Source organism: Electrophorus electricus, chromosome 7, assembly GCF_041902795.1.
Source record: "Electrophorus electricus isolate QZ-2024a chromosome 7, ASM4190279v1, whole genome shotgun sequence".
Classification (NCBI taxonomy): domain Eukaryota; kingdom Metazoa; phylum Chordata; class Actinopteri; order Gymnotiformes; family Gymnotidae; genus Electrophorus; species Electrophorus electricus.
In genome coordinates this window covers 13744869-13769233 of record NC_137503.1, presented here as the reverse complement: position 1 = coordinate 13769233, position 24365 = coordinate 13744869, and the positions used below count along the sequence as shown (strand labels likewise).

At 39.4% G+C, this 24365-nt stretch overlaps 2 protein-coding genes across 13 annotated transcripts in view; both read left to right on the top strand.

The window, feature by feature from the left end:
* tead3b (TEA domain family member 3 b) overlaps nt 1-7638 on the top strand; it is a 28026-nt gene extending 20388 nt beyond the window's left edge. For 2 of the 4 annotated variants that reach the window (XM_027000542.3, XM_027000543.3), the window contains 9 exons: nt 1052-1063; nt 2337-2474; nt 2609-2652; nt 2734-2795; nt 2889-3025; nt 3140-3313; nt 3551-3694; nt 4406-4558; nt 4802-7638. In XM_027000542.3, the coding sequence (XP_026856343.1) occupies nt 1052-1063; nt 2337-2474; nt 2609-2652; nt 2734-2795; nt 2889-3025; nt 3140-3313; nt 3551-3694; nt 4406-4558; nt 4802-4915 (978 nt within the window). In that variant the 3' untranslated portion in view covers nt 4916-7638. The remainder of the gene's footprint in view (nt 1-1051; nt 1064-2336; nt 2475-2608; nt 2653-2733; nt 2796-2888; nt 3026-3139; nt 3314-3550; nt 3695-4405; nt 4559-4801) is intronic. The other 2 variants (XM_081717968.1, XM_081717969.1) reach the window with 1 other exon arrangement.
* Nucleotides 7639-16270: 8632 nt separating this feature from the next.
* smpd2b (sphingomyelin phosphodiesterase 2b) lies at nt 16271-24097 on the top strand. Of its 9 annotated transcripts, none has more exons than XM_035524187.2 (11): nt 16339-16411; nt 16500-16526; nt 17793-17883; nt 18253-18349; nt 20327-20403; nt 20774-21059; nt 21146-21228; nt 21692-21824; nt 21963-22067; nt 22307-22478; nt 22607-24097. In XM_035524187.2, the coding sequence occupies exons 3-11, from the start codon at nt 17846-17848 to the stop codon at nt 23029-23031; spliced, it is 1416 nt and encodes a 471-aa protein (XP_035380080.1). In that variant the 5' UTR covers nt 16339-16411; nt 16500-16526; nt 17793-17845; the 3' UTR covers nt 23032-24097. The 9 variants fall into 9 exon arrangements, with proteins under 9 accessions (XP_035380085.1, XP_035380078.1, XP_035380084.1 ...); XM_081716967.1 differs by having other exon boundaries at nt 16339-16526; nt 20774-20867; nt 20970-21059; XM_035524185.2 differs by lacking the exon at nt 16500-16526 and having other exon boundaries at nt 16279-16411.
* Nucleotides 24098-24365: the final 268 nt, after the last annotated feature.

Here is a 24365-nt window from a genome sequence, read left to right as displayed (position 1 = left end):
CCCTTTTCCCATCCTTTCATCCAGAGCTGCACTATGTCCATACCACCTCTACAGTTCACCCCGGTCATATCACTCTCCAAACGAACCAGACAGGGAGCATTTAACAGAAAGCGTTGCTGGTCTGTTTTTCTTTTCTTTGATGTTATGCATGAGGAGTTAGAAAAAGAAGTTATCTCACGCGTTGCAGGATTTAAAAGTGCCAGAAATCTGTCTGAAATTAAATGAAATGTTTCATATCCTTTTAAAGAGAACAAAAACTGTGAAAATGTTTTATAAGACTCTTCACTTGCTTTACTTGGAGTATACGGTAACCCTAAACGTAATTACAGTAATTCATAGACTTAAGTTTTTATAGTAATTTATAGTGATCAAAGTAATTACAGTAATTTATAGTGATCAAAGTAATTACAGAAATTAATAGTCTTAAAAGTTTTTAGAGTAATTTATAGTGATCAAAGTAATTACAGCAGTTCATAGTGGTCAGAGGAATTAATCGTGGCACTATCGCCCTCTGGTGTTAGTCCTCAACCTGGCTTGCAGAGGAAGTACACTGTATGACGTTCCTTGTGGCTTTCATAAACTTATTATCCAGTTTTGCTTTTTATTTAGGGTCATAAATGCTTGGGCTAAATTAATTGAAAGATTTTAGTTCTACATTTTAAAGTTGTAAAATGGTTTTCTGTGTTTGGTTGGTTTTTTAAACTTCTTTGTAACAGACGCTTTGATCTTTCTAGCTAGTATTTGCAGTGTATTTAAACACTATAAATCTGAAAGTGGTATTTAAACATTTCAAGAACAATGAAATCCTGGTTTCCACACAAGTAGTGTCACTTGTTAAAGGAAGAGTTCAAATGCCCTTTACACTAGGCAAAGCCTTTGAATTTTGTGTCCTTTACACAGACATGCCTTTGAATTTGGCAAAAATCTCTGTCCATGAATGGACTGTTTGGTTAGGATTCAATGATATCTGCGAGACAAATCATCCAAAAACACACTTAGCACGCAGCTCACCAGGACATTGTACTAATGGTCTCTCTTTCTTTTGATTCAGGCCATGAACTTGGTAAGTGTGAATTTGGATTTTGTGTATTTGCTTTGCTTTGCCACTTCCCGCACAGCTACTACCCAGCACTGCGCTTCCCCTCTTGCTCTCCCTCACCCTGCTGTACGCATACATTTCCCAAAAGCCTCGAGGTGTCAGTAGAATGCCCTGGCATTTGTGACCCCATGAACTCCCTGCTTCACATTTATGGTCATGACTCTCATTACAGCGGTTACAGACTATAGCAGTGCATTAAACTTGTGGACTTAAAGTGGAAGCTGACACCAACATTGACAGTAACCCTAGCGGATTAATCGACAGAATTTTATTACATGCGCATCTAGTGTCTAATCCTAAATGTGTATACAGTATCTTGGAACAATTTCTAAGACTTCTATGCCGTGTTATGCATGTTGGTAACAGAAGGGAGAGGTTATTTTCTGAAAAATGTGAGCCTGATTACACTCCACCCTCAATGGAAGAACAGTACACTTGAACATCAAGTGGATTTGACACGGGTCTGATTGGCTGCGCATTAAGACTACTGACTAAAAATAGACATGGAAGTGATTTTGGTTGAACACGTTGGCATTTACTCAGACGTCCACGGCTTGGCTACTGTGGTGGAGTATGGCTCAGTGGACTGACTGTCGGCTTGTATCGCAGCGTCCTGCTCTACCAGTCAGCTTCTCCCAACTGCCTCTGCCTGTTCGCTCTTTCTTCTCTTATGGAAACCCAGAGGAGCACTATAAGCTCAATCATCTTAATCGACAGAGTTAATAGCTTTACTGTTATTTAAAAGACTAAAGTGAAGTAAAAGAAGAATAAATAAATAACGATAGTGCTCAGAATCTTCATACGTTATGTGCTCTCTGATTTCCTTCTCTGGCACTTTGGTTAAGATCTGCTGCATTTATTCGTGTTTCTTTATGATTTTAGCTTTTTACATTATATGGACAAGAATAAACCAAGCTAAGCTTTACATGTTGATATTCAGTTTGTTTTACTGCATTGATGGTCCTAAGCTGTAAACTAGCATTGTGCTTTAATGTGTGGGTGTGGGTGTGGGTGTGTGCGTGTGTGGGTGAGTGTGGGTGTGGGTGTGTGTGGGTGTGTGCGTGGGTGTGGGTGTGTGCGTGTGTGGGTGAGTGTGGGTGTGTGCGTGTGTGGGTGAGTGCGTGTGTGGGTGAGTGCGTGTGTGGGTGAGTGTGGGTGTGGGCGTGTGTGTGTGTGTGGGTGTGTGCATGTGTCAGTGTAAAACTCTCCTCACCTATATCTTTTTCCCCTTTTCTAGGATCAAGCATCCAAAGACAAGGCTCTGCAGAATATGGCATCCCTCTCCTCAGCTCAGATTGTGTCTCCAAATCTCCTCAGCCCAGAGCGTGTCTCCAAGCTCCCACTGCCCCAACCACCTTATCCGCCTGCGCCTCGGGTGAGTGGTCCCTGTGGCCCAAAAGAGTCTCAGGGCCAAATGCATACCTACATACCAAGAGCACACGCGCTACCTTACCCAAGGTCTTACTTTACTCTTTTCGTGAATTGTGTTTTATGTTTTGTCCTGTGCAGTTTTGGCCGACTCCAATCCCAGGACAACCTGGACCCTCTCAGGAGTGAGTTTCATTGTTTCATCTGCAGTAAGTGTGCATACGTCTCTGGATCTCCTCTAACAGTGCGTGAACTAACTGTTGCAGCATCAAGCCTTTTGCACAGCCTTACACGAACCTGTCTGGCCCTGTTCCACCTCCTATATCAGGTAAGCTGCTGTTCATCGTGTTTAAGGACAGGAACTATGTGGATATTTTTTACTTCTTTTGATGGCAGCCTGCCCCCTGTGCCCTGTGTTCAGCGTACGAGCCGCTGGCTCCACCCCTTCCGCCAGCTGCCACAGCTGTGCCCGTGTGGCAGGATCGCACCATTGCCTCCTCCAAGCTGCGCATGCTTGAGTACTCGGCCTTCATGGAGGTCCCCCGTGACCAGGACACCGTGAGTGACTGTGCACCCCACACACACACACACACACACACACACACACACATACACACACACTCACTGACTAGGTCTGGGTGTGAATTCCTTGCCGTACTTTTCCCTTTACAGTACAGCAAGCATCTGTTTGTGCACATCGGGCAAACCAACCCCTCATACAGTGACCCCCTGCTGGAGGCGGTGGACATCCGGCAGATTTATGACAAGTTTCCCGAGAAGAAAGGGGGGCTGAAAGAGCTGTATGAAAAGGGCCCCCAGAATGCCTTCTTCCTAGTCAAATTCTGGGTAGGTGGCTTTCGGCCAAGCACCTGGCAACCCATCTATTCATTATTCCTTACTACTAGAGGGCACAGAAATCTGAAAATGGAGAGAATCATTTGTTTACCATTTTAAAATTGTTTATGGAAAAGTGTTTCCACTGGGTTAACCAAAGAGCTATTACTGTTTTGTAGTCAGCTCAGATGGATGATAAAAGCAGCAGGTGAAAGGAAAGGCCTTGGGCTGTGCTGTGTGTGTCTACAGGCGGATCTGAACAGCAGTGACATGCAAGATGGACCCGGGTCTTTCTACGGCGTCAGCAGCCAGTACTGCAGCACTGAGAACATGACCATCACTGTCTCCACCAAGGTCTGCTCCTTTGGCAAGCAGGTTGTGGAGAAAGTGGAGGTGAGTCGCCTCTCCACATCGCAGCTCTCACTCAAAGCACGCCACTGCCACACCAGCTATCAAAGGCTACGTTCACACAGCCCAAATTCTAATTCTTTTTGTTGCTGTTGTTAAGGTGTTCACAATATCTTTACATTGTGACCCATGTCTGAGATTAGTGTGAACAGATCACGTTTCTAAACTGATTGGCAAGTGCAAAGAAAAATGCTTTGTGTTTTGCACCTCACACATCCAGAGGTAAACAACCAAAATGGGGTCAACAGTAACAGCTACTAGTCTAAAGTTAATGCTCCTGTTAATCTGCAGTGTAAGACAGTTGCAAAATTGGAAACAAATTATCATGAGATGTCCAATTTCTGGGTGTCAGATATATATAGGTTTTAGTACCAAATTTGAAAGTGGAGAAAAAGATTAGATTTGGGCCACTTTTACCTGGTGTGGGAACCACAATGATTTTGAATAGTTAACAGACAAACAGGATTCAGCCCAGCAGATGGTGCTGTAGTTCTGCGCCAAGGATTCTCTTTCGTTGTTGAAAACTGAAGGCTGGTGTTTGCACAGTAGATGCATGACTTTTAAGGACCTTTTGCCAACAGACACACCTGACAAACCAAAACTGCCTATGCATAGACTAGCACTTTTTCCCATTTGCACAGTGTCTGATAGGGTGCTTATTTTATGTATGTATTTATGTACGTATATGTTTGGCAGACGGAGTATGCACGAGTAGAGGGTGGCAAGTGTGTGTACAGGATCCACCGCTCGCCCATGTGTGAATACATGATCAACTTTATCCACAAGCTCAAGCACCTACCTGAGAAATACATGATGAACAGCGTCTTAGAGAACTTCACCATTTTACAGGTCAGTACAGAACAATATTGCAGCCAACCATATAAGTATCTCTAAATCAAAAAACCTTTACTGGAGATATGTGGCTCTGTTCAGAATGAACAAGATACTAATGTATTTTTATTTTGTAATTGTGTAATTAAAGGTGGTGATAATGGTATTACGTTAATTCACTGTAACAGAGTCTTGACATAGCTCTCACTATAGCATAGCCGTCAGATTGGCTGTCGTGATCGCGCAATCTGTCCCTTCCAGGTGGTGACCAACAGGGAAACGCAGGAGACACTGCTCTGCATAGCATTCGTGTTCGAAGTGTCGACAAGCGAACACGGGGCGCAGTACCATGTCTACCGGCTCGTCAAAGACTAGCTGCGAGTGCGGGCGCCAGGGCTTCGTGAACGGACCCTCCCGCCGCTCACGCAGTCGCCACCACACACTGTCCGGACGTCAGAGCAGTACGGCAGCATGTTGCCCAGAATGGACACACAGTTTTAACTTATCCATCGCCGGCCCGGGCCCGTCGCGCATGCGGCAGGACGCTCGAGCAGCGGGACGTGAACGAGTGGAAAGAAGGAATGTAGTATTGCTCTGTTAAAGGACAATCCTTTTTTATACGTATTTAAATGCCTTAAAAAACAAAGTGGGTCACAGGTTTTGCCAAGTACAAATTCTAAATGTCTTTTATGCTTTTGTTGTTTTGTTTTTTTTGTTTTTGTTTTTTGTCTTCACTGGGGGACTATGAATGTTGAACGTGTCAGCAGGTAGGAAGGTCTTTAATAATGAAAGACAATGTGTCCTTCGTAGGTGCACAGTGTGTACTATAAGTAAGGACCAGGACCCCAACAGGAGGGTTGCAGAAATTTTCATAAAGGACACGTCTGCTGAAAATATACTGCTACTGTTTCTCCTAAGAGAACATCACTGAAACAATATAAATCAATATAAAACCTGATATTAAATAACAACTGTGAGGCCATCACCAACTTCCACTTCCCTCTCTTCTGTGGGGATTTTTTTAGTTTTACTCCTAAATGAAATTCAAACAATTTAATCATTGTTAATGAGCTCAGCTCATCACATGACCATGTGTAGAATGAGAAACACTGCAGCATATTTGCATGGACCTGTCCTTTAGGACGTATCAGAACCTGGACGGCTTACGTGGCCGCCAAATGATTTTATTACGTAGGTGAAAGTGACAAGTGCCTCTCTCCAAAGTACACAATGTGGATTGACATTCTGAAGTGCCTTTTTTGACTACCTCTCAACACAAATCAATACAAATATGTGCTAATGTTTTTGATACTAGAGCATAACTAAGCCTTTAGGGTTTGGTTTTCTCCTTCTCAGAACTGACTTCATTTTTTTCCTCCAAAATGTTTATTTGCTGTTTATACATGTACATTGGCGCATGAGTAACTGTTTGTTTCAAACGTGTTCGTTACAAACGGATAGTGACACGTACTAAGGAGAGTTTTAAAAACATTGAGGACATGACTGTCAGCATGTAGACGTTTAGCATTAAATTACCCTCTAACACGAAGAAAATGGCTTTACTGTGGCTTAAAAGTCAGTAATTTTAAGATGGTAGTGGTACTATACCTCTGTAATGTTTCTTGTTTTTGTTGTTTTTGACAGTGGAAAATCTTGCCTTTTGTTTTAATGTATTCTTTGGTGCTTTTGGATCTTTTTGGATTCAGCATTACAGGACTTTGCTTACCAAGAAAGACTTCATTCTCCCTCAAATAAGCTCTTGTGCCATCCTCAACTATTCAGAATCTACATCTGAACATGCCTCCACAGTCAATGGAGAACACTGGGGACTTGTGGGTAAATGCAAACTCACCAATTTGTTTTTATCCAATTTTTTTTTTTAACTGCCCCCATGTGTTTAAAAGGGATAGTAAACACTTTGTTCTTGTCATTCCCTCCTGTCTGTTAAAGTTTGAGGTTAGTTCTTTGCATGTGCATCACATTTTAGATGTAATGTTCAACCTTGTTGAACTTCAAGTTAATGCTGTGTTCAAAATCACTGCCCACTGCTGCCCTAATGCACCCAATTGGACATGTATTCCCAATAATGGGATCATGGATAGTGCACTGCTGCAGAGTGTTTGTATCAATAACTTGAATTTTTTTAAATAACCAAATTGGATGGAAAGAGCTGTGAAAGTATGTCCCAGAAGAGTACTTTCCCTCTCCAAAATGTGGCAGACACTGATTTTTAGAGTCCTGCTTGAGTGAAAAAAGCTATTCCATCTTTTAGAGAAAGTATTTTAATATTCATATTACGATTAACTAAGGGTACTATATTGTCTGGGTCTTAAGAAAGCCCTTCCTCTGATAAACCCAAGTATTGTACCATGTTTAAACCAAACTGAAACAAAACTTCAAGGTGTTTTGACGTTTTATTTATCCAAGCATAAAGGTAAATATGCATAAAGATTAATACAAGAAATGTAAAATAATCAAAAACAGTTACAGGGTTTTTATCATGATGCAGAAAATATCTCATGATTCAGCTGATTTATTGTGAAGGGTTTGTTATAAGAATTAAGGAAAAACAAGATTTGGCTTAATAAACAAAAAAACTGGCAACCAGTCCATTTATGACAAAAATGACAAGGTACTGACAATAACAGACTTCACGTTTCAAGCTGACGTTTTATTTCAGAACATTGGATTGGTACAGCCTTAACCTATAACTAGTGTCGTCTGTGAATTTTGGCACTCGCTTCCTCAATTGTACTTTTTTTTTTTTTTGGTTTGTTTTTTGTTTTTACAGGCTCGTTTTGTTTTTTTTATAATTAATTATATGTTGCTCTTTGACTTTCAATTAATGCCGTATGCATAAATTGAAAATGTGTGTTACTGTTGAGATTTTATATAATAATCTAAACGGTGTTGGAATTTTTTCCCTCCTTACCCAGTAACAGTTCACTGTGGCCTTGGTTACCAGTTGTGCATTGAAGTCATTTATAATATGTTATCTACAATGTGAGGGGTTTGTACAATATAATCTAAACAGTATGTATAGCAATACCAATAAATTGTCTTGGTTCCCCTTGGGACATTTTTCTTCATAAAACCTGCTTACTTGTGAAAGCCTCTATTTTCTCTCTCAGTACACCTCTAATATTCTTATACAACTTTATTTTTAGTTTATTTTTGGGCTAGAATGAAATAAGAACTGCATGTGACCAGTGACGAATTATTAAGTTGTTCTAAAAATACATTTTAAGAAATTAGTTTGAGTCGCTTGCCTAAAATTAGGCATATCCCCCCCCCCCCCCCCCCCCCCCCCAAAAAAAAGAGAGGTTGTAATAAACCTTTTAAAACTAACTTTGTCAAATCATTTGTGTTTTTAGGACGATCTACTAAAAGACTTAACAGAGTTTTACTCTTGTTTAGGGAAAACTCTTATTACCCAACATTTCAGTGGTCTCAAGCTGACCAGGTGGTTTTCATTCCCAGTCCTGGGAACTGCTGTCCTGCAGTCCGTTCAGGTTTTTTTCCAGCTGTAGCACACGTGATCCACTTCATAAAGGTCTTAATAATTGTCTCTCACTGGAGTTGAAGACCCAGGTTTAGCACACTGGCTCTTAACTGCAGTCCTGTAGACACTGCTGAAAAGTCCATCTGATTTGGTTCAAGACAGGCTGTACAATACAGGCGTTGCATGCTGGAATCATTAAGCTGGTCAATGTTAATTTTCTTTAGCCTATTAATGTGATTATGTGCAAATGCTGTGTAGATTACGATTGCGGTACTATTGTGGGCTGTTATTGTCTGGCATAAAGCCAGATCCATAGTTTGTCGCTTGTAAAGATTTGGCATGGTCCGTGGGAACCAGGAAAACAAGCAAACTGCTGGAATCCCTCCAGGACCAAAGAAGTTGTGCACCCGTTCTTAATGTGTGGACGGACTCTTTCCAATCCCAGAGACCGGATTCAATGCATCGATTAATCAGGCTTAGTGTGTTTCCATAAGAAAATCATGCTGAGCTCAAGGATTTGTGCACCCCTCACAAAAAAAGGTCCATAGCTGCATTCCATTCCACAGGGTCCCTAAGCAGTGCCCTTGTATTTCCTACATACTCTGACACTTCTTACCGGGGTGAGGAACAGGTTCTACGGGTTAACCGCGATGTAAGTTAGCATGAAGTGACACAGACGCTGGTGTGGGCACTCTGAAAGGCTTTTATTCTCTCTTCCTGGACCATATCAAGCCAGGTTACACGGCTACCATCATTCCGTTCATACATTAACGAAACAGTATGAAGCAGCGTACAACGTTACAAAAGAAAAATGAGTGTTGAAAAGGCTAACAGAAAGGTGGTGCTTCCCCCAGATTCCCGCTCTACTCAGCAGAAAACACACCATCTCTCTCGTGAGATGTTACACAACATGCGTCACCATAAAGCTACCGCTTAAAGGCACAACGCATCTGTTTCTGTTACAAAACTAATCACGTGATGTGAACTGCAGTTGATTAAATCACTCTGAATGCACAGCTGTATCATCACGCACAAGGCATTATGTGCCTTGCATGTTTTGTTTCTATTGACAGTTGGGTTAAACACTTCTTTGTTACTAATGTGGCTAAAGTGAACTGTTGAATCATATTTTGTATGTAAAATGAATATCTGGGTAATGTTGGCTGAACAGCTTTCTAAAACCAACATTGAATCATTGAATTCAGGTATTTCATTCAGTCCCACTGCCATAGGTGTAAAAAATCAAGCACCTAGTCATGCAGTATGCCTTTAATTCAGTTCAATTCAATTTTATTTTCATTCATAATGTGCAAGCACATGTGTAAATGAAAAGAGTGTACGGCATCACTAAGACACAGGTAGTATAAAATTAAAATTAAAAGAAACAATTGTCTTTAATGGCAGGGAGCTAAGTACTTTTTTTTGGGGGGGGGGGGGGGGGTACTGGTGATATACTGGGCTGCCTTGACAAGCCTCTGTAGGGCTTTCTGATCCGATGACATGAGGTTGCTGTACAACACTGAGATGCAGCTGGTTAGGATGCTCTCAATGGTACAGTGTTAGAAATTTACAAAGATTTGTGAATGGATTGTTCTAAAGAGCTCACTGAATTTCAGTGTAGTACAGTAAAAGGATGCCACAACAAGCCACTGTTACAAGCCACTGCGTGAAATTTTTTCTCTCCTAATTATTCCACCATTAACTCTGATTGGTATTATTGAAAAGTGGAAGCATTAAGGAAACACAATAAACTCAGCCTTGAAGTGCCAGGTCACTTAAAGTTACAAAGCAGTCATTGAGTGCTACTTAAAGTGCGTTAAAGTCACTATCGCTTTGCTGACGTGCAAAGTAAGTGTAGAGTTCTATACCTCTTGTGCCATTAACATCAGCACAAAAACTGTGCGCTGGTATGGCTTTCCATGGCCAAGCACCTCCATACAAGCCCTACATTACCAAGCGTTGAATGCCAAGCATTGAATGGAGTGGTATGAATCATGCTGCCATTGGACCTTGAGTAGTGGAAATGTGTTCTGCTGAGTGATGAATCTCGCTATCTGTTAGTCTGATGGATGAGTCTGGGTTTGGCGAATACTAGAAGCTCAATCCCATTGAACACCTTTGGTATTGAAACAGTACAGAGCTTGTGAGCCAGGCCCTCTCATCTAACATCAGTGTCTAACCTCACAAATGCTCTGGATGAATGGGCCAAAATTCTCACAGACACATGCCAATTTTTTTTATAGTTTTCCTAGAATAGTGAAAGATTTTATAGCTGCAAGGGGGTCAACTTTATATTAATGCCTATGGATTTAGAATAGGATGGCATAAAGCTTCTGTATGTATAATGTGTGAATGTCCCAATACATTTGTCAATATAGTGTCTATATTTTCATGGTCATACAATTAATTAAAATCAAATGTCATACAAATCCAATACTTCACTCTTCAGTACTTCTGATTTACCCAGGCATACTTTACTGAAGAGCAATCTGTTTTAGATATGAATATGCCATTTTAACAAGGAATATGTGCATTCCACATGTGGAAATATGCTTCTGTGAAGCAGCTATGCACACGCTGAGGCACACGCACACAAGTAATCTGAACAATGGTTGCATGTATGGTATGTACATAATTGAACCAACTGCAAATATGTATCTCTGTGGACCGAAGATCAGAAAGTGGGAGGGACTCACACAGCTAGTGGGTGGAGACCAGCAAGTGGGAGGGACTCACACCTCAAATGGGTAGAGACCAGCAAGTAGGAGGGATTCCACCATATGCCACCATAGAGCTAGAACAGCCAAAACCATGCAATGTCTTTATGTAGCTGAAGGAAGCAGCTGATAAGATTTTATTACATATTTATTCAGGCATTTCAGCATATTTTTAAAACTTGTTTCTGTTATTTTATAAGAAATATAAAAAAAGAGGAAAAGTTGTCTTTCCTCACATGTGGGTTCAATTTTAACAGTTATTTTATTTCTTTATTTCTGTGTGTGTTCTTCCTTTGCATTCATGTATTATTTATCATTTATTTTTAATTTATTTACTATATGTTCCAAAGAGCATATTGTGAAATGCTAAACTTCAAATCACTTATTAAATATAGGCTACAATGTATTAAATGTTTGCATATAAATAAAATATAATACATGAGCACAACAATTGCCCAAATGAAACTTAAAGAAAGCAATTGTGTTCATGTAGCATAATCCATTTTTCAGCACACTTGTTTACACCAGCCCACTTAAGTTAAATAGATCTCCCTATAATATATACAGACTCCAAAAGTTAAAATGGTTATAATTCTCGATTCATTGCAAAAACATTAATGTGCTTTGTAAAGGCTAGATTTATTTTTAGATGGGTACATTTTAGATCAGTACATTTTAATTCTGTCAAAAGTTTGATGTTTGCAGTGGTATGTACTTGTACTTTATTAGGTCCACCTACCTGTCCTCTTTGACCTTTTTATCAGAAACACCTGCCACACAAGATATCAGGAATGTCCTAACTGCAAATGCTACACTAATATAAATACTCATTATCATATTTGGAGATAATTTGATATTAATACTTTAAAACATGTAAGAACAACCCTGTTCTTGCGATACTCTCTGCCCCACACATTTTAGTTTCCATAAATCAGTTGGAGCAGGTGTGATAGAACAGGGAAAAAAACAGTGACTTAGGAAAAGACTTGGAAAAGCTTCTTTATTTCTTACCTGGATTGTGCATGGCAAGTTATGAAATGAATACCACTTTCTGGATAGATTTTTTTGTTTCAGATAAATTGTAGATAGATTTTTGTTCATATATGTTTAATATTTTTCCCAAGCAATAGAAATGCCCTAACTCAATATTAAGAAAACCTAATAATATTGAATATTTCCATACTGTAAAGTATGCATTCATTAGGAAAAAACATGCACAATTTATGTGCACAATGTAAGGTAAAGACTAAAAACAAATCTTTGTGGAGTGACTAGCAATTTAACTAGTTGTATTCAACTGAAATAAATATTTTGATAGAAACAAAGTAAGGTTCATTCAGATGAACCTAGGCAGTATTTAACATCAGTCTAAATCACACAAACACATTAAGTCAACTTCTGTCTTATTCAATATTACAATGTAGTCTACATCTTCACATACAACTTCCAGGTGTGCTTCAGACCTTGCTTCATGTTGCTTGAAAGGCTGTGACCATTATTTTATATACAAGTATTTTTCCACTCTCCATACATTTCAAGTGGTCTAAATGTACTGAAATAATTACCCTAAATATATTCCATAATAATTTTCATATATTGACCTCACCAACATGGTCAATTAAAAATCTCATGGAAACACTCAATAGTCTTAAATAATTTTTAAATGTGCAACAATGTTAATTACTGTTTTGTTTTCAGCCATATGTGAAATACATACACGTTACTGTATTGAAAAAAACACCATAAACCAACAATACAACTACTCAGTCACTAGAACAAGCAACAGACAACAAAATCATCTGCTTTAAATACAAAGATGTAGTTATGACAGACATAATGGATCAACAAATCCTTGAGTTAAAAAAGTAAATCAATTGTGTAGATTAACATTATTTCTTCAGTTGTTTGTCAACATATAGAACAGAGTCTGCAACAAAAGCTGAGCCAGTGTGTAGTGTGGTGTGCCCAGTGTCTGTGCCTCAGGCACTATGGGGAGAAGGGCACTGCGTAACAGTGAACATGGTGTTGACCCAGAGCTTCTGTTCATCAAAGCTTGCAAAAACAGCTCCATATTCTCTCTGTATTAAAAAATAAGCAGAAAGGGTTCTTTTGCCTCTGGGTCATCTCCCTGCAAGACTTCATGGGGGCTTTCTGGCAGTCCTCCTCAGTCATAGACAAAACTCTCCTACATCAGAGGCAGTGTAAAGATTAGCCTTATAATCAGACTTGATCATCTCAGTCATAACCCAAATTAAAATGAGAAATAAATACTCAATCAGAATTAGTACTTTAGGAGTCAAAAGTCAATCTGTCCAGATCACACTTTGTCAGCCAGAGTCAAAGTCTTTCCTATTCACCAACAAGGTCAAAGTGAGAGTAGCATTCATACCAGAGGTACACTCATAGAACCTACTGAAGGGGTAGCTGCTAAAGAATAAGTTGTAGTACATACAAGCACACACACACACACACACACACACACACACACACACACACACACACACACACACACACACACACACACACACACACACACACACAAGCACTAGGTATCTAGGTAGGACCTTAATTAGGTAGGTATTTAGCTTATATTACAGGTTCACTATGCCATAAAATATGCTACAAAAACCATCAAAAACTATGTATTTTATGGTGTGAAGGAGACAGCAATCTTTCATTTATCAGAGTTGAGTGAAGCAATCATTAGACTCATCATGGTAATAAAACAAAATTGTTTACTTTATTTAAATCATCTTAAATTTCACTGGCATGCCCATATATAATTCAGTTCAAATTTTGTTTAGTATTTTTCACAACAGGTGTCATCAAAAACCAGCTTTACAGACACCAGAGGACAATTACAAGGCAACAGTAGTAAAAAAAAAATAAAAATAATCCTTTCAGATCATGAAGAAAGCTTGAGAGCAACCAAGACTCAGAAGTGGATCCCATCTTCTTGTAGACACCAGATATCACAAGCAATAAAAAAGCTATTTGGGTTATGAACTTATTTAAGACAAGATGCCAGCATACAGTATTTAGTAATGTATTAGGAAAGATATACAGTGTCGTGGAAGTTGCAGCGCCCCCTCCTGCAACTGCAGTTAATCCTGAGGTAACCCATAACACCCTTCTTGGAAGATCACCTTATCAAGATTCATTGGGAGACCAGCCTTTGTTCTCCTGCCTGACCAGACCTTCACCCCTAAAACAACTCCTAACATCCACCCTGAGAGGCCTCCGTTATCAACACCAGAACCCTTTTGGCTCTATCAGGTCTTCAAAGCCACTCTATAAGAAAGGTTTATTACTATGCAAGACACATGGCCCAAAACTTTATGACCCCAGATCTGGCCTGAGGAACTAAAAGACCATAAAATACCCCACTTGGAATTTAAGGATGACTTCACAACCCAGAATACATAGATCGGAAAAATGTATTAAAAGTCCTATTCATGATAGACTACAAGATTTAACCTTTTCTATATGAAAGGCTGTCTCACGAGCATCGCAAAAAGACCAAATTTAAATAAGTGTCTCTATTTGAATTTAAAGGATGTGACAAGATGTTTTTGTTTATGTGGACTATGAATCAACAGCACCCATCAGTGACTATACTAGGTCCCCCATCTTGACTTATTAACCATGTATGGAACAACAATGAATTGTGATATACATAACAGTCCAAGTATGTCTAAGTGAACTCTAACTAGCCATCACCACTGAACTGTTATGAGACTCCCTCTCTCTAATTTTGTTGACTTTTCCTTATGTCTTATCTCAGCTATTCATGAAATTATTATACATAAGTCTTGACCCTATTATTGTAGTATTTGCATATTAACCTTTACACTCATTAATGTTCAGTAATCCTATAGATTATAGGTCCTATAATACTAAAACATCATATAGATAGTTCAGTCCAGATTAATATTTCCTCCCCTTGTTAGTCTGCATAGCAATTGCAATCTCTCCCCCTCTCAGGCAATTCTCTGTTAACTCTGGTAGCTCCTTGGCTAGGTTAGCTAGCATTAGCTAAACGGTACTCCAGTCTCTGTCCTCTGGTTTATGCAAATGGATTTATTATCAGTTATTCCTCCCTACTCATCTCACTCAATTTCTTAAAAAATATTTTATTTATGTCTTGTTATTCTCATTTTCCTTTTCTTTCTCCATCGATTGTCATTCGTTAGGGATTCTGTAGATCTGAGACAAGTCTGCTATAGTATACCACCTGTCTTACATCAATAATTTGTTTTGTTCATTAATAAACTTCATGTTTATTCATTGTGTTGGTCATCATGGCAAGTATATTTGAAGCAATGGTATTAAGTCACTGCACAAAATATGAGCTACTTCAGAAATGAGACTGATGTAACATTAATAAACTTTTGTTAATTATCGGCTAATAGTTTTTTCTCTATATTTATGGTGGTGCCCCCTCTTAATAATTCATAAATTTATGTATTTTTGCTACAACAGAAAAGCTTAGTCAATAAATAGACATTTTAGGATAAGATCAGACCAATGAGTAATCTGAGAACATGACTGAGGTCATTAAACAGAGTAAGAATGAGAATTATGTCCATTGTGGCTATTTCATAGGGTGAAACTGCTATAGTTGGATGGCACAAAGGACCAAACCAGACAGAATCACCAAACCAGACAGAATAAAGCTTCTAAATTACTAAAATCTCCATCCAAGGCTTTCAGTCTCCTCAGGAGAGAATGATCATACAGGTGAGGCCTTTGTTTTCAAGCACAACTGGAGCATCTGTGGCATATGCAGGTAATTCCATTCCACTTTTCTTCAAAAATTACACATATAGTGTAATTAATAGGACATTTAACCCCTTCCTCTTTCATTCAATTTTAACCGTGACAAAGGTCTGAATTGAGCAATCGCTATAATGACACTACAAACCCGCACGTCTCATAGCTAACTAGCCATCTTCCAGCTGTAGGAAATGCTGCTACCTAACTAGCAAATTGCCCATTTAAAGTATTTGCAATTGACCATTTAAAGTATTAACCATGGTCACTATTACTAGGTCTAATAAACTTCTAGCTAGCTAAAAAATTTATGAATGAATAAATGAATTATTCATTAGTGAATTCCAAAAATTAACAAACTTCAGCACTGGTTTATCAGCCAATAATATCTGTAGTGAACTGGTCTGGTCTGACCTTGTTCATGAGCGATTGATTGAAGAAAGTTCCACTCTACTGGCTGTCAAAACTGGCAGGTGGAGATCATTACCTTATTATAAAGCTACGCTTTTAACACTGTTGGAGAGGCGCAAAAATGCCATTTTATAGCACTTCGTTTTTCACTACAGTGTTTTAAACTGACATTTAAACGGCGTATTTTGCGTCGCCTTTTCGCCGTTTTACAAAGAAGCGTTTAGTTTGAGGCACGTTTTGATTACTTTGGCTTTCCATACTGTACTGCCCATTTGGAGCAGGCTCCGGTCTTCAGAGATGCTGTTCTCTCGCTTGTTTCCATTGACCACGTTGTTGTTTCTCTCGCGAGATCTGGCAACGCCGAGGACGAATAAAACCGCAATTCAGCCGCAACAGCTTGTAGCAGCTAGCAAGCAAGCAAGCAAGCAAGCAAGCAAGCAAGCACAAACTTTCTAATTAACTTACTAGGTATGTTAAAGACTTTCTTGATACACTGACTGGTGTTAATAAGTACATATTTGGATTATTAGTTTAATTGATCTTTTCCAACTCGAAGGCGTTAACATTGCAAGTAAGGTTTACGGTAAGTTATCTAGCTAGGAGTTTAATAGGTCGTGGTTTAATTAGCAGTTGCTAGCTAGTAGTTTGGCGACTGGCAGGCAACTTTTGCCTATAGTCAGTTAAGTTATGTAGTTATGCAGTTAAGTTATATAGCTAGTTTATGATGGCTAACGCTAGTTTATCTAGTGTCTGATTCATTACATCTTTGATAAACAGTTTTATTGTTTTTAAATAACTAGTTAGCTATGTATTTTAGGTGTTGCACTTGATTTACGGTTTATAACAAATGATGAGAGCAGCTAACTTAGCTAATTATTTGGGCATACCTAGTTAGCTAGGTTAGCTAAGTGCTGGTCGAGTTGAGGCTAGCTAGGTAACTTAATCTCACTAGCTAGCTGATGGCAACCAAGCTAACCACCTCGAAATGTAATATCTTGATTTATGTGTACCTAGCTAGATTTACCCTTTACAGGATGCTTCTGCATTTTTATTGCGCCTATGTTTAGTATCCTGAACTCAAAATAAGACAAGGCTGTCGTTTCCTGTTTTAACAATACACATTTGCCCTAATACCAAATACACGAAATGAGTAATCCCTGGCCTTTATAACCTACATTGGAAATATTATAGCTAGCGTTACCTTATCTAACTACTAATGTTACTTTTGTTTATTGTCCAGTTATCTAATGTATTAGGATGATTATCTGTAGACTTGGCTAACTTTTGAATTCATATGTAAAATGCATATCAAATTAAAAATTACAATTTTAAAAGATTTGACATGGCCTGTAGGTTAGCTATATAAAAGATGTCTGTTGATAACTGCCATGTTCTGTTTAATTTCTTATGTAGCAAACGCTAGAGGGTCTACTTTATGAACAATGTGTCCCTTTTTCAATAGCCAAGTCTGTTGTTATGCAGTATTTACCTGAAATGCAAATTACATATGTGGAAGTATTTACGTGACATCCCACACCTTGTCATGCTTGTTCTTTCCAGTGGGCTGCTTGTTATGTCTTGGGTGGGTGTTCTGATATTGCCAAATCACTGTATATAACACGGCAGTGGGCTGAGTTGCTGGGAGGCTGTTAGAGGAAATGTTGCATTAACATCTCATTTCACACTTGTGGGGTCATGGACTACTGCACCTCATTGTCCTTGATATTTATGCTCTTTACATCAGCCATGGGTCACTTTATCCGGGCCTTGGTGACATGTTATGAGCGACTAATGCCATCCCTTGCTTCCCTGACACCCCACCCCCACCCCCTATGCATCCTAACTGCAGAGTAGCATACACTTCTCCTAGAACCGCCCACTCGCCAAACTGTGCCAACCACCATGCCTGTAAGGCTACGTGTCTTCTCTCTCAACTGCTGGTGAGCATATACACCCCCTTGCCGTCTATGGTCAGTGGAAATTTCTAGCAGAAATTATAGCAAAGCTGCTTTGTGGCAATAAATTTAATCAGCTTTCCCCTTCTCCTTTGTGTCAGTCTGTATAGTTCCAGGCTAGGTGATGAATAATTTTAATACACAGCCACTATCAAGTGTATTACGCTAGTGTGCATGAAGGCATGGGTGTGGTGTTTTAAAATAGCACAATATACCATGATACCTTCTCCTTTGTGGGAATGTGGTACCATACTACTTGGTTGTGTTTAATTTGATTGTTACACTTACTTGATGGAAGTGTATTAACAGCAGTTTGTTTTAATACTGTGTGTGCTTGTGTACATGTGCTTATAGGGGGATCCGCTACCTTAGTAAACACTGTGCACAGCGATATGCCATGATTGGAGATCACCTGAGCAAGGAACAGCATGATGTAGTACTACTGCAAGAGGTGACACACGCACATGCGTGCACACACACACACACACACAAAAAACACATCACAAATAAACCCAAACTAAAAAGTTTAATAAAGTTAGTGTTCCAATCAGAATCTTAAACCCATGTCAGGACTATGCTAGTGTACATGCCGTGTAAACATTTGACCAGCTAGGTGTAGCACTTTCTAATTGCAGCTATTTCTAAAAATGTGATGTTTCTGTGATGAAGATTCTAGACATAGGACAGCTAAATTGCAGTTCATTCAGACAGTTTTTGTTTTGGCTCTGTATTACAGCACATTAGGTTTAAAATGAAACAGAGAGTAAAATGAAACAGAATATCATTATTAATTCATTGTCTTTTATACATGGTCCCCTAAAAACATAATGTTGTTCCACTATGTTGAATTTAACTGAACAAAGTCATATTTGGTGCTTGGTTGCAGTCAACGACTCCCTGATATCTATGATCAGTAGACAGTACATGACAGATGAGCCTTCTAGATAATGTGCTCGTCAGGCCTCTAGTGCAGATTTTTCAGTACATGCTTATGGGATCCTTTTCTGACGCATACATGACACAATCTGCATTTTTCATTTTTATCAAGATGTAATCCTGCCATTCAGTTCCTGAAGTTTTAAGTGGTGTGCTTTTGTTGGGATTCTCTTTCTGTGCTTCTGTAGCTCACCTGGTAGAGCCGGTACAGCATGGTGCTAACAACACCAAGGTCATGGGTTCAGGGAGCACATGTACTGTAATGGTAATATATATGTAGGTCTAACTTGGTCTGGTTTAGAGCCTCTGCCAAAGTGTGTGTGTGTGTGTGTGTGTGTGTTAAAGTGTAAATCCTTTTTGGATATGTTGGTGTTTACTCTTTATAGTACAGAGAGGAAAAAAAAGCATTTTATGCCTGCATCATGGATGGTGTTCTAGGCAAGTTTACACCTTTCTGAAGCAACCCCTTAAGTCATAATTTCTTTATTAAATTTCAAGGTTTTCCTTTGTTACATAAAAACTTGTTAAGCAGAATTGTGGATTCAAATGCTTCTCCTTTTGTAAGTAAGTTTTTCAGCTGAATAGTGTATTGAAATTTGTGTCGAATCGTTTTGCTTAACTTGTGTCCTGATGTGTATAATCAAGTTTAGGAGCAACTGAAAAATTGAGTTCAGGAAAGCTGCATTCAAAGTGCTCAAATCAACATGCTTGTGGCTTCTTTTCCCCACTGTGCCAGGAACCATGTCTAGGGCATGTAGTCCTGTAAAAGCTTTGTATTTAGTCTTAGTTTGGGAATGTGGTGCAACCTATCTATCCAAGTAATACCAAGTAAAAATATTGATTGACGAGCAGCTAATTTTAATAAATATCTTGTTATATTCATGTGGTCTCACTCATGTACAGACTGGAATGTTATCCATCGGTTTTCACTCAGCAAGCATTCAAACACTGTTATTGACACTATGCAGTGCTGAAAGGTCTCTTCCTGCTAGCGATAGGGTTGGGTTACTCGCCCTGTACTTGGGCTATTTGGACTTTTTTATTATGCTGCTAGTCTGTTCATGTTTAGCTAACATTTACATGCTCCATGTCTGTCAAGGAGCTGATCGATAAAGATTTTAAATTTGCCACTTTGAGAGAATTATAATTGTAGCTTTTCAGGCAGTTAGTTAACTGTAGCATTTCCAACAAAGCAGAGCCTTGATGATGGAAAGGGGTCATCATTGTCTGTACCTTAGCCACCCATACACATTTGCTTAGGCTTCATCATAGCCATAAGGTTGTCATTAGCATTCTGCCCTGAACTGTGCTGGTTTGTTATGAAGCAAGTTCATTGTTAGCCTAGTGGTTACAAAAATGCTGACCGACTTCAGTTTTATTGGAGGAAGTGAGAGAGTCATGTTCCTTGAACGAGATGAGGGGGGGAAAAAATACTGCTTAAAAGGCAAACATGAGATCATAGTTTGCTTTTTCTGATCATGGGTTGTTTCAGGTTTGGAGTGAAGGAGATTTCCTCTTCTTGAAAAAGAAACTTGGAGGCACACACCCTTTTTCCTATTATTTTAAAAGGTAAGAACTGGTCTTTGCATTTATGCACTGATGCATAAATGGACTAAGTACTAGGCCAAATGCTTTGTATGTGATGATGTTAATCATTAAACAGCTTTAATGTTTTACACCCATATCCATTAGGGCAGGGTGAAAGAACAGGCATTCTCAAGGCAGCACCAATGATAAGGTGCTGCTGACATCTGATCCAGTCTTTGAACCTCACAAAAGTTGATTTTATACTGAGGCATTCAATGCATTGTGCTGGGAAATATGGAGCATAAAGCAATTTTTTGTATGGATAAACATTTACTCTAAATCTTTAGCATGTGTGTTTTTTTTTTTTTTTTTTTTTTTTTTTTTTTTTTTTTTAAAATCTGTCTTTCTTTAGTGGATTTTTTGGGAGTGGACTTGCAGTGTTTTCCCGGCACACAATCCACGATGCATTTCTGTACAAATACTCTTTGAATGGCTATCCCTACATGGTGAGAATTCTAAAAAACAAAATCCTATTAAAATCTGCCAAATGTAGAAATGTGGATGTATATTACAATAATTTTGATATAAAGGCTGAGCTTGTGTGTCAGGCACATCATGGAGACTGGTTCGGGGGCAAAGCCGTTGGGAAAGTATTGCTTAAAATCAGCGGCCTGATGGTGCATGTCTTTGTCACCCATGTAAGACCACACGAACAAAGCATGTGCGTATGGGTTTGTATGTTTGTGTGTCTGTGTTTTACAGATCAGTTTCTTTCCCCCTACAGCTGCATGCAGAGTATTGCAGAGAGCAAGACTCCTATCTTCCTCACAGAGTGGTGCAGGCCTGGGAGCTCCAGAACTTTATACAGTACAAAGCAACTGAAATTGTCCCCATTGTTAGCCTGACAAAGCAAGCACATCTTTTTTGAAAAGTGGAAGGGGAAAAAAAAAAAAAAACACAACCCATCATAGAAGTACTTTCTCGTATTCTTCATGTGTGACTGCTTCCTCAGCACTAGAGGTGTGGCACTTCTGTTGTGTCAGCATGCGCTGTGATTTTGGAGAGTGGCAGTCTGACACTTCCACCATCTTTTGTTATGTGTCCTAGAGGCTGTTTTGGCAAACTAAAATAACAATATAGAGACTTGTAATTTATTTGTGTGACTTTAATGACCATTTTGTTTGAACGCTGGCAAACCAGCTGCATTTTTAGATATTGTTTAAAATGATACAAATCCAAAGAATGCTTGACCACTTTGATCATTTTAATGGATGCCTTGTTGTATCCGTTTTCCCATGCTGAGCTGATGTCTGCACTTTCTGCCACTCAGGCACACTTGTGCTGGGGCGGATGTGGTGATCTTGGGGGGGGATCTTAACATGCACCCAGGAGACCTGGGCATGAGACTGCTGCGGAGCGCCACTGGACTGCAAGACTGCTTCACTGAGACTGGCACCTTTGATGTGAGGACAGACACTCGGCTGAAGCTGAAACTCAAACTGTATGATGGCAAATGTGCCGTCATGGCCATGGTGTCTCCTTTAATTGCTCTCTGATGCAACTGTTAGTAGTAATTCATATCATCCGTTTGAAATTTCCAGGGTTGTGAGCAAGGATTCACACATGTTATGGACAATCCCTTTACCAATAAGCAAGGGCTTATTCCACTTGGAGGAGGGATCCGTATAGACTATGTCTTCTTTAAGGTGAGTATGCTTGAATGTGCACTCAGTCTCTTGGGGTCGGTCACTCTGTTGTTCACTTAATCTTCCCCTGACCCCCCCCCTTTTTTTTTTTTTTTTTTTGGTACATTTCCTCAAACTCCATACATGATAAACAAGATGTTTTGGAAGGTGGTTTCATTTGAAAATATTTAGTCTGGTTCTTGCCTGTCACTTGTAATCTACCTCCAGTATGTCAGTTAAATATTGTATTTTATCAACAGGGATCAAGGAAGGTGGATGTGAGGTGCGAATCTCTGAGCACTACTAAGGGTGTTGTCCCTCCTGGTCAACCCTTCCCTTACTCTGACCATGAAGCTCTGAGTGCTGACCTCTTCCTTTGTCCCTCAGAAGAGGGGAAGGGAGACTCTACTCAGGAGAAAGACAACACTGCAGGTATTCAGACTTGTAGCTTTTAAGAAAAGGATGATTATTATTATTATTATTATTATTATTATTAGTCCCTTCCTAGAATTCAGGTTAAGTAGACAAGTCTCTTTTCTCTGTCGTCACCGTTCTCTAAGGTAAGCTTTCAGAGCTGGTCAACATTGTGACAGAGGCTCGTACCGAGGTGAAGGTAGGCGTTCATTGTGCCAAGCGCATGCGTTACACGGCCGCGCGCACGGTAATTATGGGCCTAGTCCTGCTTATCCTGGAGATTGCCATTGCTGCTGTGCCGTGCTTGGCCTTGGGGGCTGACCAGCCATTTCCCAAAACTACCTTCTACCTCCTGGGGGCACTCTGCTTTGCAGTCCTCCTCTCCACCACCCTGCTGTACATCCTTTACAGCATGGAGGTGAAGGCTCTTCAGGAAACAGAGGACCAGATGAGACTTGTGGTAGGTAGCCTGCATGAACGTCTGAGGGAGTTCCCCAAGGCTGTGTGCAAGGGCCACTCTCAAAAGAAATATGATAGACAGGATCCAGCTACACTGGAGCCGGATCAGTGAATAACAGAACACTGTGATTCTGGAAGCTGCTGAATGACTTTGCTGAAAATGCGCTATGGGACACAATATGCTTTACTTTGCCTTATACTGGACCTTGTTTTTTGTTTGTTTCACAAAGTGTGTAAAATACTTTTCTCTGTGGGTTTAACTAAATCTGCATCCTTTTCTATCTAAGCACTTATCTTTAGGACAAGACTGTGTTAAAATGACAGAACAACATGCTCCTTATAGAGGGACTAAATTGTGTCTCAGGGATTTGGTTGGACCAATCACCTTGCTCAGTTATGACAGGAGCGCAATCATTTTAATGAAGACAAAGAAACCTTGAACTAAAAATGTAAGCAGTATGTCTGAAGATGACATACTGTATGTTTTAATGCTGCATTAATAGAATGGACCAGTATAGAAAACCTGTGTGTATGTGTATATATATATATATCTCAATTACTGTAGAAATCAGGCCTATGAAAATACAGCACTATTTTAAAATACGTGGATTTTAATAGGGAATTGCACCTTGGAACAATTGTTTATTAGCAGGGAGCACTATATGTGCATTGAATTGTGCTATAGTGTTAGAAGAATCTTTTGCCAGGCTTATATTAGGCCTTCTGGACATTTTTAAGCTCCGATATGAAACCTGCAGGCAGGTGACTCTTAACAGGGTTAGCCACCTGTTTTCTTTACCTTAGTTTGTCTTAGTTGTCATTATTTTACATGTTTTCTTTTGTGACTGATCCTTTGTGTTTTCATGCAAACCACAGTAACTTATGTATTTTGCACTCTTGTTAGTCATGTACTATCATTTAGCAATGTCCTCTGTTTAACGTGTGCTGTGTACCTACATAAACTGCAGACCCCTTCAGATACCACACTTGAGAGCATACAGTGTTGTGCTGTATCCTAGTACTGTGAATATCTACCTTTTGTATCACATACTGCTCAATAGATATATACTGTTATCCTGTATGTGCCCAATTTCTCATACTTGTTTACCACTCCAATTAATTACTACACAGATGCACTTTCCTAGAATAAAATTCTTCATTTTATAAATGGAAAATTATTTTTTTCCTCCTTTTCTGGAGTAGTGTTATTCATATACACCTTTTAATCATTGTTTTGGAGTGCCTAAAATAGGAGCAACTGACTAAAACATGTTATTAAATATGCATTTTGGATAATGTAGTGTACGCTGTTATGGTCTAGAATCAGGTTACACAACTTGGTTTCATATATCTATAACAGCAAATCTAGACACCTTTTCTCAACGCAACTATAAAGAACTAGGTGTTTGGCGTATTGTAATGGGACCCTCTTGCCACAAGGGTGCG

Coding starts and splice junctions, on each gene's coding strand:
- smpd2b (XM_035524185.2), top strand. CDS start 17,846: ATGCCTGTAAGGCTACGTGTCTTCTCTCTCAACTGCTG. Junction 18,350..20,326: donor ATGTAGTACTACTGCAAGAG/GTGACACACGCA, acceptor GGGTTGTTTCAG/GTTTGGAGTGAAGGAGATTT. Junction 21,060..21,145: donor TGCATGTCTTTGTCACCCAT/GTAAGACCACAC, acceptor TTCCCCCTACAG/CTGCATGCAGAGTATTGCAG.